This window comes from Schistocerca cancellata, chromosome 11 (genome assembly GCF_023864275.1).
Source record: "Schistocerca cancellata isolate TAMUIC-IGC-003103 chromosome 11, iqSchCanc2.1, whole genome shotgun sequence".
Classification (NCBI taxonomy): domain Eukaryota; kingdom Metazoa; phylum Arthropoda; class Insecta; order Orthoptera; family Acrididae; genus Schistocerca; species Schistocerca cancellata.
This window is the reverse complement of record NC_064636.1, coordinates 168,372,890-168,386,914: the sequence shown is the minus strand read 5'-3', so window position 1 is coordinate 168,386,914 and position 14,025 is coordinate 168,372,890. Positions and strand designations below refer to the sequence as shown.

Genomic DNA, 14,025 nt, shown 5'->3' with positions numbered 1-14,025 from the left:
CGGTGTATCATTCTAGCAATTATGTGTGCTCCAAATAGGAAAATCCACTGACGGAAGCAAGTTCGACAAAGGACGCATTATTATTTATTCAGGTTTCTGTCACAGTTACATACAATTTCTAAGTGGTGACTAATTTCAAACATAATGTGTATTCTGAGACATTGGCTGCATTTCAATTGTTTGTTTGAGCATAATTCCACTGATATAGTAACATGACATCTACATGGTATGGATCAGTACAACAAATGTGGTACAGCCATAACAAACAATTGGTACATTTGACAAAATAGCTTAAGTGTAAGCTAGTCTGTTGAATGTATCACTTTTGTATTATGTAACAATATTAGGGGAGGAAAGTTGCTACTCACTATGGCCAAAAGCTATAATTGTGAGAATCTTTTTGTTGTGCCTATCTGCGACTCAGTATCTCCACTATACGGTGAGTAGCAACCTTTCTTCTCTAATATTGTTACATTCCTTCCTGGATTTTCCATTGTTTGACTTCTGTATTATGGTCATACCACATTTATTATACAGATTCGTATTACATAGATGTCAAACAAGTACATCAGCAGAATTATGCTCTAACAAATACTTGAAATGGAAGCAATTGTCTGAGAATTATCATTAATGTTTAAAAGTAATCAACACCGAGAAATTGTATACAACTGTGGCACAACCCTGAATAAACAATAATGCAATTTAAGTTGCTGGTCCTTTACCAACAAAATGTTAGAATTACATAAAGGCACTGATTGTTATGGCACAGGGTCCAGGAATGTGGAACTCAGACTCTGAAGTTGATCAGCTGTTCTTGTGCCACTGTCATGATTGTCTGTGGAAAGCAGTTTAACCTTTGGCCAGGTATGGTGATCAAACTGACACATGCTGAAATTTTCTGTCAATTATATTTCAACACTTGACATAAATTATGCATTTTCACTAGCAGCTTCCCTTCTCCAAATCCTTTTCGCTATCAAGTGCTTCGGTATTGGTGTGACTGCTTTGTTGTGAAGAAACATGCTGATTGCCCAATTTGACACCAAGTGTCCATTCATATTTCACTTCAACAGTACATTTATCTGATTATCAACATAGCTTTATAAGCAGTACGAAACTACTTCAGAATGCAAAATGGATTTCTCTTCTTTTTGGGCCATTCAATCATTTGTTATGACTATTGAGTATCAAGTGTCAAATCGATACAGCACATCTGATTGAATTATTTTAGATCGGACGTACTTGATCATGGCAGACATCAGTTAACATGTATAACCTCCTCAACTCAAAACATGTTAAAGGAGCCTAACAGGTGTTGTCTGAAGTAGACAGTAATGATTTTTGAAAGGATTTTGAAAATTCAGTGGAAGCAGATTGTGATGACAAAACTGAAGGTCATCAGGAACATTCAAAAACATGAAGATGACAATGAAGATGAACTTTTTGAGAAAAATGATCATTACTACACTAGAACACAAAAACAGACAAAATAAAATGAAGTTCCACCATCACAGAGAATAAAGTTCTGCACCCACAATATTATTCAAAAGTTACTTGGACCTGTAAGTACACGGCAAAAGTACTGTGAATGCTTCTGGAGTTCTGGAGTGCTGGAGCTGCCTCATGGATGATGCAATTTCATCCATTTTAGTGCTGTAAAATATCATCACAATGAGAACATCAAATCTTCATTTCAGCATGAAAGAGACAGGAACCAGTATATGTTACTGAACTGAAAACTTTCACCAGTCTCTTATTTTTAACCTGTGCTACAAAAACTAACAGATAATGCTTAAAGATTCTGTCAGGAAATTATGGGGATGGACTGTCAGAAGCCTTGTACTCTCACAGAAAAAATGTTACGGTAGGGTAGGTGAGAACTGGAAGGATTCCATGGGAAATGCAGCTTTCAGCAGTACATACTGAGAAACTCAAACAAATAACACATTACAATACATGCTTCTGGATTCCCAGGTATTTTTCTGGCATAATTTAGAAATATATACTGGGCTGCAACAATGATTATACCATATGAGCAATACATCTTCAGATCTTGTTCTGTGACTGTGTGAACCTATCAGTCAGGTCAAAATGTGACAGCAGACAACTAGTTTACCAGTACTGTCCTACAGAAGAGTTCAGGACAGGAAAAAATCTTCCTTTTTTTGGAACAATGAAGGAACATAAGCATGAGTTTCCTCTGACGTTTAGTACCAGCAAAGAGAGGAACATCCACAGTACATTACAAAATGTATCAAAAGACAATCTATTTGATGCACTGTGATACTTTTTGCTCTGATTGTGATAAAATTCCCCATTTGTTAACATAGTCATACAGTGATGGCCACGCGGGATAGCCGCGCGGTCAGAGGCATCTTGTCAGGGTCTGCGTGGCTCCCCCGATCGGATGTTCAAGTCCTCTCTTGTGTGTGTGTGTGTGTGTGTGTGTGTGTGTGTGTGTGTGTGTGTGTGTGTGTGTGGTCCTTAGAGTAAGTTAGTTTAAGTTAGATTAAATAGTGTGAAAGCTTAGGGACCGATGACCTCAGTATTTTGGTCCCATAAGACCATACCACAAATTTCTATTTCAAACAGTGGTGATAAGGCAGAATGATTAATATTTCTACTGTTGTCAAGCTTGTATGCCATATTTTTCTTCCTATCTATAAAGATGCTTACCATTTATAGGATGTTTAATTAGTGAAATTTAATAGAAAAGTAAATGAATAAGTGATGTGACCAATCTGATACGCCACCTGCAACCTGTTGTGGAGAACACTGTGACTGACGGAAGGTTAAGGATGATGAAGCCATAGGTAGGGGACAGGGTATCACATTTCCATGCTTATCACAGAAAGGAGAGATTGAAGGTTTCTTCACTCTGTAAGGCAGAATAGTTGGTGACCTGTGGTAGACCTGATGACAGAGTACAATGCTGGTACAGCCACAAGTGTTTCAGAGCACACTGTTTAATGTGGAATTCCACATCAGATGACCCCTTCATGCTCCCATACAGATCCAACGAGTTTATGATCAATGATTTCAATGGATACAGTGTCATTGAGATTAGGGTGTGGATCAATGGAGATGTACTGCACAGTAAGATGAATCATTTTTCTGGTTATAACAGGTCAATGGTCAAGTCCCGACACTCCGTCATCCAGGCAAACGGCTGCTTGAAATGTGTACTGTGTCCCAAATACATGCCAGTGAGGGCAGTATTATGCTACAGGGGACGCTCACATGAGCTTCCATGTGGCATTTTGCAGTAATCCAAGGCACCATGACAGCTCTATAAGGTATGTGAGAAAAGTAATAAGACATGTTTTTAGCTATCAAAGTTTTTATTTTGTTTTTCCAAATAACAATGCAGTACCCTTCAAAGTAATTCCCTTTGGTAGTTATACATCAGCAGAGTCATTGTTTGCACTCTTGGTAGCAGCATTGAAAGGTTTCAAATGATAGGGCCTTTAACACATCAGTCACATTCTTTTGAATGTTCTCCAGAGTCCCAAAGTAATGTCTTTTTAAGACACCATTCAATTTAGGGAAAAGAAAAAAAAGACACAACAACTGAAATCAGATGAATAGGGAACTGTGGAACAACAGGAATTCCTTTTGAGGTCAAAAATTCCGTGATGTAAGTGGCTGTGTGACATGAGGCATTATCATGATGGAGCATCCAATTGTCTGCAATGTCTGGTCTCACTCGATCCACCCTTTTTCTGACCCTTTCTAGGACATATTTGTAAAATACCTAGTTGACAGTTTGTCCTGGAGGAACAAACTCTTGATGAACCACACCTCTACTGCAAATCAAATCAACATTGTTCTGATCTATGATCGAGCTTTTTTCAGTCAATGAGTTGTCTCAGTGTGCCATTCCTCTGCCACTTTGTCTCAGAATTATACTAAAAAATCCAGGATGCATCACCTGTGATCACATGACTGAACCATTTGTGGTCATTGGCAATCCTCTCAAAACAATCAACACTGACTGATCTTCTGCTCAGTTGTGAGGTTTTCTGCTACCATTTTAGCACAAACCTTCTGTATGTGCAAAACTTTGGTCAAAATTTGATGTACAGTGAAAGTGTTTAAGTTTAATGGTCATCCATCATCCTTGTTGTTAAATGTCAGTCCGATCCCACAAGAGCATGCACACGTTCAACATTTTCGTCAGTTTTTTAAGTTGAAGGTCTCCCTTACCGATGTCCTTCTTCAAAGTGTTCTCGGCCTTCCAAACCTGTTTTGTACCAGTGAAGATCCTGTGCTCTCGATGATGAATGTTCCCCATAGGCCAGTTTCAACTTTTTAAAGGTCACAATCGTGGATTCCTTAAGTTTAACACAAAACTTGATGGTACAACATTCTGTAAATTCTATAGTGCCCATTTTTGTGACACACACAGAGAAACAGAAATTTCCTGATGGTGCTCTCAAAAATCATGAGCTGTGTGTACGGAGCTTAAACTCGAACTGAGCATCTGGAAGGGATGAACACAATGGTCTGTGTAAGTAGAACAACAAAGTGTTGCCAGATCATTCACAGTGTTGTCAGTCTCATTACTTTTTACACACACCTCATAGGCTATGTGAACATTACTATGAACCACTTCCAGCCCCTCACATTTCACTTATTCTCTTTCAGTAACAGCATCTTCCAGCATGATAACTGTCTGTTCCACAAGGACAGAATCATGCTACAGCAGTTCAAGGAGCAGAACAGTGATCTCATGTCGATGTCCCAACCGCCCTATTTGCTTCACCTGAACTCGATGGAGCACATCTGGGTTGTTATTGGGCACCAACTGTGCATCCAGAAACCATTATATGTGGACATCTTGTGGAACATATGTCTGCAAACCCGCTGAGGATTTGTTGAATCCATGCTACACTGAATAACTGCTGTACTGTGTTCCAAAGGTATGCCAATGGATTATTAAGGAGGTGATCGTAATGTTTTGGCCCACCGGTTTCTACAGGTGCAAATCAGGACTAATGGACACCATCTACTATAAAGAAACTATTTGTATTTATTTTGCAATTTTAATAGTCTATTTTGAAGAGTGCAAGGTAATATAAGAAATAAACTGTATGTGAAAGGGGGTATAGGACACACAGAACAAATATATCTTGTCCGACATCTACTGTGCTGGCTCTGTTTCATTATCAAAGCACTGATAAGTAACCAAATAGATTTTTGTCTTAACGATTTAAGATCTTGGTACTAAGGCACAAATATGAAGTAGTGGTGAATGTGCAATGCCTTACAAAAAAGAAGTGAAGCACCCAGAAGGGAGGAAGAAATGAAAAGAAATGACGCTTCACGGCTCGGGACAGTACACGACATTACTTCAGTGATTACAAAATTGAGTCAAATTTACAAAAAATCTTATAACTATGATTCAACTTATCTGTATGATGTTCCACCCCAACTGGCATGGATGCACGCACTGCTCCCGATGCAAGCTGGCAAAGAACTGTCATAGCCAGTTCTCGATATGTTGGATACTGGCACTGAGACAGACTTGACATCTAAGTTAGTCCCACACATTCTACTAGGGACAGGTCTGTGAATCTTGCTGGTGACATCACTGTCACACAGACAGTTCGTAGAGATGCGTGCCACATGCGGACCACCCCGTCTCTTTGAAAACTGGCACAAAATTCTGTCGCACATGAGGAAGCGGGAAATGCGTGTCGTATTGATGTGCCACCAGAGTTCCCTCAGTCACTATCAGTCATGATATGAAGTTAAACCCATTGATTTGAACTTCGGTGACACCAAGAGTAAAACTGCTGTGCCTCTGCATACTCGCTGACGACAGTCGTCTGGGGTAGTGCAGAAATGCAACCCGTCACCGAACACAATGCGATGCCATTCATCGGCACTCCGTGCATCACAGTCTTGGCAACCCTTCAAATGCAGCCATTTGTTTTATGTGTTACTGGAAGTCTGCACACGGGACAGTAAATCCCTAGGCTGGCTGCTGCCAGTCTCTAAGCAATGGTGTGGGATGACATAAAATGATACAGAGAATACATTATTTGTTTTTGAATGGCAGGCACAGATATGAAGGGGTTATGACGTGCTCAATGCACAACACAACAGTCCTCATTCGTGGTGGTCCAGATGTGGTTGATCAGAATCTTGACAGGTATACCTTTCCTCACATACCCGTGCAGTCTGACACTGGACCACTGTCTCAACCGAATGCCCCACAAATATTGATGCTGTACTATTTGATACCGAATGGAGATCCTCAACACCGTCAAGAGCTGATGAAAATGTCTCACACAACTACAAAGCATCTGTATCCTTCACAGTTATCACTCAACATCTGATACTGTACACACACTCTGTGGCTGTTCTACCTGTCACAGAGAATTATAACTGTAATCATTTACATACCTGCCAATGTTGTGCATGTGTACAAAGCAAAATTGACATCTGACCATGTCTTCTGGGTGCTTCACTTTCTTTGTCAGTGTGTGGATGATGTTCACCATTGGTTATGAAAAAGTATTACAGAACTATTCAAAAAATTAAGTTGCACAAAACACAATGTCAGCTGAATTTCATATCATACTGGTATGTCAAATTGGTTATGTACCACATTATTTAAAGATTTATTTGGGCTTTTGTGGTAGAGAATAATCTTACCAGGCTCTCGAAGCAGCTGCATCACTCGCATCCTGCATCTGGAACCGAGAAAGTGATCTGTGTATATGTAAGTGTACTACTTGTCTGCCCTAAAAGACAACTAAATGTAAAAGAGGAATCTGTGCCTTAACTAATTTTACTGAACAGACAGACTATTTTCCAATAAATGAAAAGCACCAGTTTGCTTTTGTTCTACAATATTATTTTTATTGCTAACCGGTTTTCGGCTTACAAGGCCATCTTCAGGCATCTGAAGATGGCCTTGTAAGCCGAAAACTGGTTAGCAATAAAAATAATATTGTAGAACAAAAGCAAACTGGTGCTTTTCATTTATTATTATAATGTTGTTCTACCAAGAACCGACGGAATATTCTGTTAATATGAGACTATTTTTCATTTTTCTTCTGAAACAGAAATAATTATATTCAATTTAATAAACAGTGTTCTGTGGCACTGACTGCACAAAGATTTCTAATATTTTGTTTGTTGCTTTAACAGCAGCAACTATTTCTTTTTGCCTTTTAGATTGATTTCATTTATGAAAATGGTATCAGAATTTCTGTGTTAAAAGGCACACTATTGAAGCATCCTGAAAAGCTTTTTGTGCTGTAACAATGTTGTGAAAATTTGTTGTATTTATGAAGAGGTGAGAGCCCTTGTATAACTACTCTTTGTAGATCCTTAAATAAATGCAGAAACATGATGCATATGTAACTGTTTCTTGAATCACCGTAATACGTAGTCAAAGAGTACTAAAACTCTACCAATGTTATGGCAATGTTCTACCATTTTAACAGTAGTAATGCCCAGTGTGACTGCTGTGTCTTTATTAATGAGATGATGTGACATTATGCACGCAATTCACAATAATAAAGGCAACTGTGAGCCTGTTCCCTTAACAATTATGAGTAAATAAAAGCTAGTGAACAAAATGATCACCACTATCTCCTTTGTTCACACAGTTGCCTAAGGGAATAGGAGAAAGTTATGGGGGAACAGTTCTTCACAATCTACAATCTGATGTTGCACAACCGAAAGAAACGAGTCAAAAGTTTTGTGAGTGAACATTATTCAACATTTCTGCTGCATACACATTTTGAAAGTGCAGAACTTCTGAAAGAATGAGTTTTCAGTTCAAGAACTATCTTCAACATCATATTTTACAAACAAGACCTTTGCTTATTTTTTGACATTAGGTTTGGGACACTGGAACAGCCTTTCACGTTACATAATTAATGTATGTATGTATGTATTGTTAATGAAATCTTTTAACCCCCATACCTTGCACAATACCTCCTGACATAGTCACTTGTGTGGATGACAGGTGTCATCCACAACATAAACAGTGTATTTGGACAATTTGAACAGGGTATCTGGATTATTTTAGTAGTGTTTTATTTAAATCAAAACATAATACATTTAATACACCAATGCAGTAAGTTATACACTAAGTGAAAAATATTTTTGGCAATTGTTTGTAAATAGCTGCAGTACCTCTCTCACAGCACCCAACTTCTGTTGAGGATAGTATAAAAACTTCAGATATCTCCATTGAAACCTGGAATGGTTTTCACTCATGCATAAGAAGCATGATTCAAGTCTGTTGCCCTATGAATTAGCCCACAACCTTGATAAACATTTTCTAGAACATCTCAGAGATCCACACAAATATTGCAAACCCTAGAAGAGTTATCATGAACTTCACTGTTGTAAATATCTGTACACATTGCAATAATGGATATTACATTTTATCCAAAAATAACTTAATAATATCAATTTCCATCATTTTTACACTGCCTTCATTTTTGGCTACATATATGTGCATAATATTATTACACGATCTTGTTCTAACAGTGGTAGAATATTTACTTTTCCTCCACTTAGCTATTCCATCTTTTCCTACAAGAAATATGTCCTCTTTATTACTTCTTCCTGTGATCCATATTCAGCATTTTCTGACACTTCTTATTCCCTTTCTCAATCATGACCACTTTCATGTACACAATACTCATTCTCTGAGTCAGCAACAGCATTGTTAGGATTTCATCACTCAGCTCATGGAATCATTCCAGCCATACATCAGGATCTCTGCTAAGCACTGTACACGTTTTTTTATTACTTTTGACACTTACTGCAAAAACTAGAAGTATAGAGGATATTTACTTCTCATAAATAAGTATTGTAGGCATAAGGCAAACCTACTGTAATTAGTTTCAATATGCCTGAAATTACACACATGAAGGTTGCACTGAATCTACCAAAGCAGTAATGGAAATACACTTACTTTGCGTCAAATTGTAACTACATTGCTCACACAGATGGCCACTGTTCTCCATGCTATAATAACATTTCATAAACAATGCAACCCTGCCTACTTGAAAGTCAATGATGGCTAAAGCTAACAGAGGGAGAGTTAATGGAAAGGTACTCTAAATGCTGCGAAATCAATCCAGCCCAATTAAACAAAACAGAGTGGAGAAATCACATGGCTGACGAGCATCATCTGTGTAAACAATGGAAGGTTAAGAATCGTGATGGCCTACCCATTATCAGTTCTACAGAATGCAACCTCTTGCTGATTAGAGTGTAAATATTAGAAGAGATTTTTATTATTGATTTATGGCAATAGTCTTAGTGGTTATCAATGCCTCAAATGTAAAAAAATTACCGGTCGATAGAATATGGTGTCATATGTACAGATATGGCATTAAAACATGATACAAAATCGAACACGTAATATAACAGCTATGTGCCTAAACACTCAATACATTATACTAGCAAAAGAAACTAGGATGTATTGAAGTCAAAAAATACAAATCCCTAAGATGAAGAGACAGGAAACAAGAACAGCACATAAAAATAAAAAGGCATTACAGTAGATGCTTTCCCTCACAACTCACAGGAAACACTCTATGCCCACACGTGTGAGCAATAGAGATGTGCCTACAATTAGCTCACTCCTTAGTTCATCCAAATTTTCACACTAAATGAAAATACGTGGCTCAAAGAGACTGCACCCACACATATTCATATCACCTTAAAGTAAAACTGGGAGTGAACAATGTATGCCAAATGTGAGCTCAACACAGTACAGCAGACATCTTTGACAAAAACCAAAGGAAACACAACCATACGACAGCACTCCCCTGAATTTCTTATGACAGGCAGCATCTTGCCATTCTGTGTGCAAAGCTCTCAAAATTATGTGCCTTGGCTCTGACCACAGTCACCATCAGAATTTCTAAAACAGCCTTCTTAGCCTTTCAATCACCAAATACATTCTCTGGTAAACCAATATACAGTAGGCAGCTGAGAAGAAGGTCTGCAAAGAGTCAGGTGAGAAGTGGGAAATAGTTCTTCCCCTTTCTCCCTTCTGCCCTTCTACCGTCCACCATCTGTTCTCTCGGCTGTCGGAAAAATATTATCTCACTTGAAGACTAAATTGTTATATTGTTCACCATTCATGGTTTTCCATTTTCTTTATACTTCTTATGTATTGCACCAGTGAAAAAGATAAATTTCTAGTTAAGTGCAGACATCGCATCTGCATTGTTGTTGTTGTTGTTGTTGTGGTCTTCAGTCCTGAGACTGGTTTGATGCAGCTCTCCATGCTACTCTATCTGGTGCAAGCTTCTTCATCTCCCAGTACCTACTGCAGCCTACATCCTTCTGAATCTGCTTGGTGTATTCATCTCTTGGTCTCCCTCTACAATTTTTACCCTCCACACTGACCTCCAGTACTAAATTGGTGATCCCTTGATGCCTCAGAAAATGTCCTACCAACCGATCCCTTCTTCTTGCCAAGTTGTGCCACAAACTCCTCTTCTCCCCAATTCTATTCAATATCTCCACATTAGTTATGTGATCTACCCATCTAATCTTCAGCATTCTTCTGTAGCACCACATTTCGAAAGCTTCTATTCTCTTCTTGTCCAAACTATTTATCCTCCATGTTTCACTTCCATACATGGCTACACTCCATACAAATACTTTCAGAAATGACTTCATGACACATAAATCAATACTCAATGTTAACAAATTTTTCTTCTTCAGGAACACTTTCCTCGCCATTGCCAATCTACATTTTGTATCCTCTCTACTTCTACCATCATCAGTTATTTTGCTCCCCAAATAGCTAAACTCCTTTAATACTTTAAGTGTCTAATTTCCTAATCTAATTCCCTCAGCATCACCCGACTTAATTCGACTACATTCCATTATCCTCGTTTTGCTTTTGTTGATGCTCATCTTATACCCTCCTTTCAAGACACTGTCCATTCCGTTCAACTGCTCTTCCAAGTCCTTTGCTGTCTCTGACAGAATTACAATGTCATCGATGAACCTCAAGGTTTTTATTTCTTCTCCATGGATTTTAATACCTACTCTGAACTTTTCTTTTGTTTCCTTTACTGCTTGCTCAATATACAGATTGAATAGCATCGGGGAGAGGTTACAACCCTGTCTCACTCCCTTCCCAACCACTGCTTCCCTTTCATGCCCCTCGACTTGTAATCTCCCCACGGAAAATTACCCTCTCCCACGCAATAATTAATAATGGTCAATCAAATCATCCACATTTATTTACGTTTGAAAAGTATCTGAGCAGATTTTCTAGTAATATATGCGCCGACAGCTCGTCGACGCCAAGGTATTTTTCTAGTACGTTTATTCTTTGGAACAACAGAGGTACAGAGATGTATGCTCCATGGTCATTATAGAGAGAGAGAGAAAGGAACAGCTTCGGAAAGTATCGGTTGGAAGATTTTCGGATTGCTAAAGGAGATTTTATTTACTCTTCTTCGCGCTAAAGCGAGACAGGAAAGTTTGTGCCGCTAGCGTGGTAGATAAAGAGAAAGAAGGACTTGTAAAAGTAAATTGCATGAGACTTAAAATCCACGGAAACGGAACATGTACGGAAATGGATTCAATATACAATTTTCCTCAGAAATAAGGTTTGTGACCATTTTATTCTAGAGTGAATGACGAATGCGTTCTCTGTCTGAATCATTGATGATTGTCTGGGCCCTGTACTTAATTGGGAAGTTTCAGCTGTGACGAAGAGAGCCTGCAATCTCTGAGTTTTATTGAAATCGTCCAAAAAGGCTTCGTCCACATCTGAAATTTTAGATCTGTCGTAAACTGAACGAAGTGTTCAAACAATCGATTTTCCCAACTGAATGCAGCGCTTAATAATAATAACGTATGTAAAGATCTTTTCTAGCAAGCCAGCCGCTGAATATTAAGACGAAGGGCTCCACCAGAGATTCTACTAGGCTGATTTCATGTAACTTATATTTGAACTGTACACAGATAAACGACAGACAGAGAGAGAGAGAGAGAGAGAGAGAGAGAGAGAGAGAGAGAGCGAATGGAATTCTAGAAGTTACTCAGAATCCTCCCATTAGTATAATTTTTTTTGTCTGATTGATCTGCCCTAGTTGCATTTACCTGTATAAGTACTATAACAAAGTAGCCACAGAAGTATTCTTGTGAAGGGAGATATATATACATCTTGACTGTAGAACATTTATATGGTTTTAACTAGGGCAATGTTTAAGATGAGTCAAGCAGAGCAGAGCAACACGCAACAGCCTTCAGCTGTGAGCACTGATGATAATGATGTAGTAAGAAGTGTTGTAGAACCGATCGCTACAGATAGCGCAATAGAACGCCCGGTAGACACGGCTGGAGATGTAACAGTCAGTACGCAACATGGATTAGACCCATTGGTCATTATCATGAGGCAGATGCAGATGTTAACGGAGACCGTGAATAATATGAATACAAAATTAGCCTCAGTTACTGAAGGGCAGGAAAATATGAAAACCGACATTAACGCGAAATTAGCCTCAGTTACTGAAGGGCAAAACCATTTGAATACAAAATTAGCCTCAGTTACTGAAGGGCAAGAAAATTTGAAAACCGACATTAACGCGAAGTTCGCCGCAGTGAATGAAGGGCAAAATGATTTGAATGCGAAGTTAGCCTCAGTTACTGAGGGGCAAAATGATTTGAATACGAAGTCAGCCTCAGTTACGGAAGGGCAGGAAAAGCTGAAAGCTGAGATTAAGCAGCAGTTACATGACAGTTTTTCCGAATTAGAACAACGGATAGAGGCGAAGACAAAGGAACTTAAAGATCAGGCCGAAGAGACGGAACGAAAATTAACTGCACAAATCGAATTGGTTAAAGCTCAATGTGAGGAATCTACTCAACGCGTACGTGTAGAAATGAAGGAGTACGTGGCTATTAAGATAGATACCGTACGCGAACAGGTGGAAATGGTTCCGCAATTAGTACAAAAGCAAGATGCCATGTCATGTGCAATTGCGCAACTTCCTGAGTTGGCACGTACGCAGACGAACCTAAAGGAAAGTGTGGAACATCTGACAGAACGTCAAGACGTTATAGACCACCAGATTAATGTATTAACGGGTAAATTATCCGAAATCACATTAGAAAACAAAAGGCTAATGTGTGAAAACGTTGAGCAAAATGTTAAAGAAGCATTCCAGAGTCTGTGCGGCAAACAGGAAGAGAATTTGTTTGCGAAAGGACTAGAGGAAGTGCGACAGCAGTTAGGTGCTGATCTCGAGCATTGGAAACAAACGATAGCAGAGTCGATACGCGTTTCACAACAAGGCTCAGAACAAATGAATACAGGCCAGCAGCAGAAGTTGCCAGCGACTATAGAGCCAGTTACTGCACATTCGCACACAATACCGACTTGTGTGAGTAACTCAAATATTAAACTGCCACGAGCTAGTTGTTCGCGTGAAGTTTTATCTGACGGAGATTACGAAAGCCTTTGCCATGCCGAAGAAAAAATGATAAAGCATCGGCAATTTCAGATTTTTAACACTGACAAAAGGGGGGTCCATCCGATTGTTTTTATTCGAAGTTTTAGAGGAGTTCTACCCAGAAATTGGTCGGAGTGGCAGAAGATCAGTTTCGTTACTGGGTATATACAAGGTTCGGGGGCGATCTGGGCCTCGGACATGACTTCTGTTTGCTCGACCTATGACGATTTTGAGAAAGCGTTTTTAGCAAAGTTCTGGTCAGAAGGAGTACAGGAACGCCTAAGGCAGGAGGTGCTCTACCCAGAGCCTTTCTCTTTTTCGAAAGGAAGCCTTAGGAAGTATTTTGAAAAATATATAAATAAAACTAGATATTGGGACAGACCTATGCCTTTGCCAGACATAATAAACATACTTAAGGCAAGATTACCAACTAGCATCCGGAATCAATTAATTTACGGCAACGATAAAGACCTGGAGTCGTTCCTCACGACGTTAGATCATATAGACATTATAGAAGAGAACAACCAGAAAGCCCGTAACAACAGATTCCAATATAGGGAGA

General features: G+C 39.0%; 1 protein-coding gene across 2 annotated transcripts in view; it reads right to left on the bottom strand.

Moving 5' to 3' along the window:
- LOC126108882 (zinc finger protein 721-like) overlaps positions 1–14,025 on the bottom strand; it is a 238,138-nt gene that overhangs the window by 36,110 nt on the left and 188,003 nt on the right. For both annotated transcript variants that reach the window (XM_049914243.1, XM_049914244.1), the window contains one exon: positions 6,664–6,701. In XM_049914243.1, the coding sequence (XP_049770200.1) occupies positions 6,664–6,701 (38 nt within the window). The remainder of the gene's footprint in view (positions 1–6,663; positions 6,702–14,025) is intronic.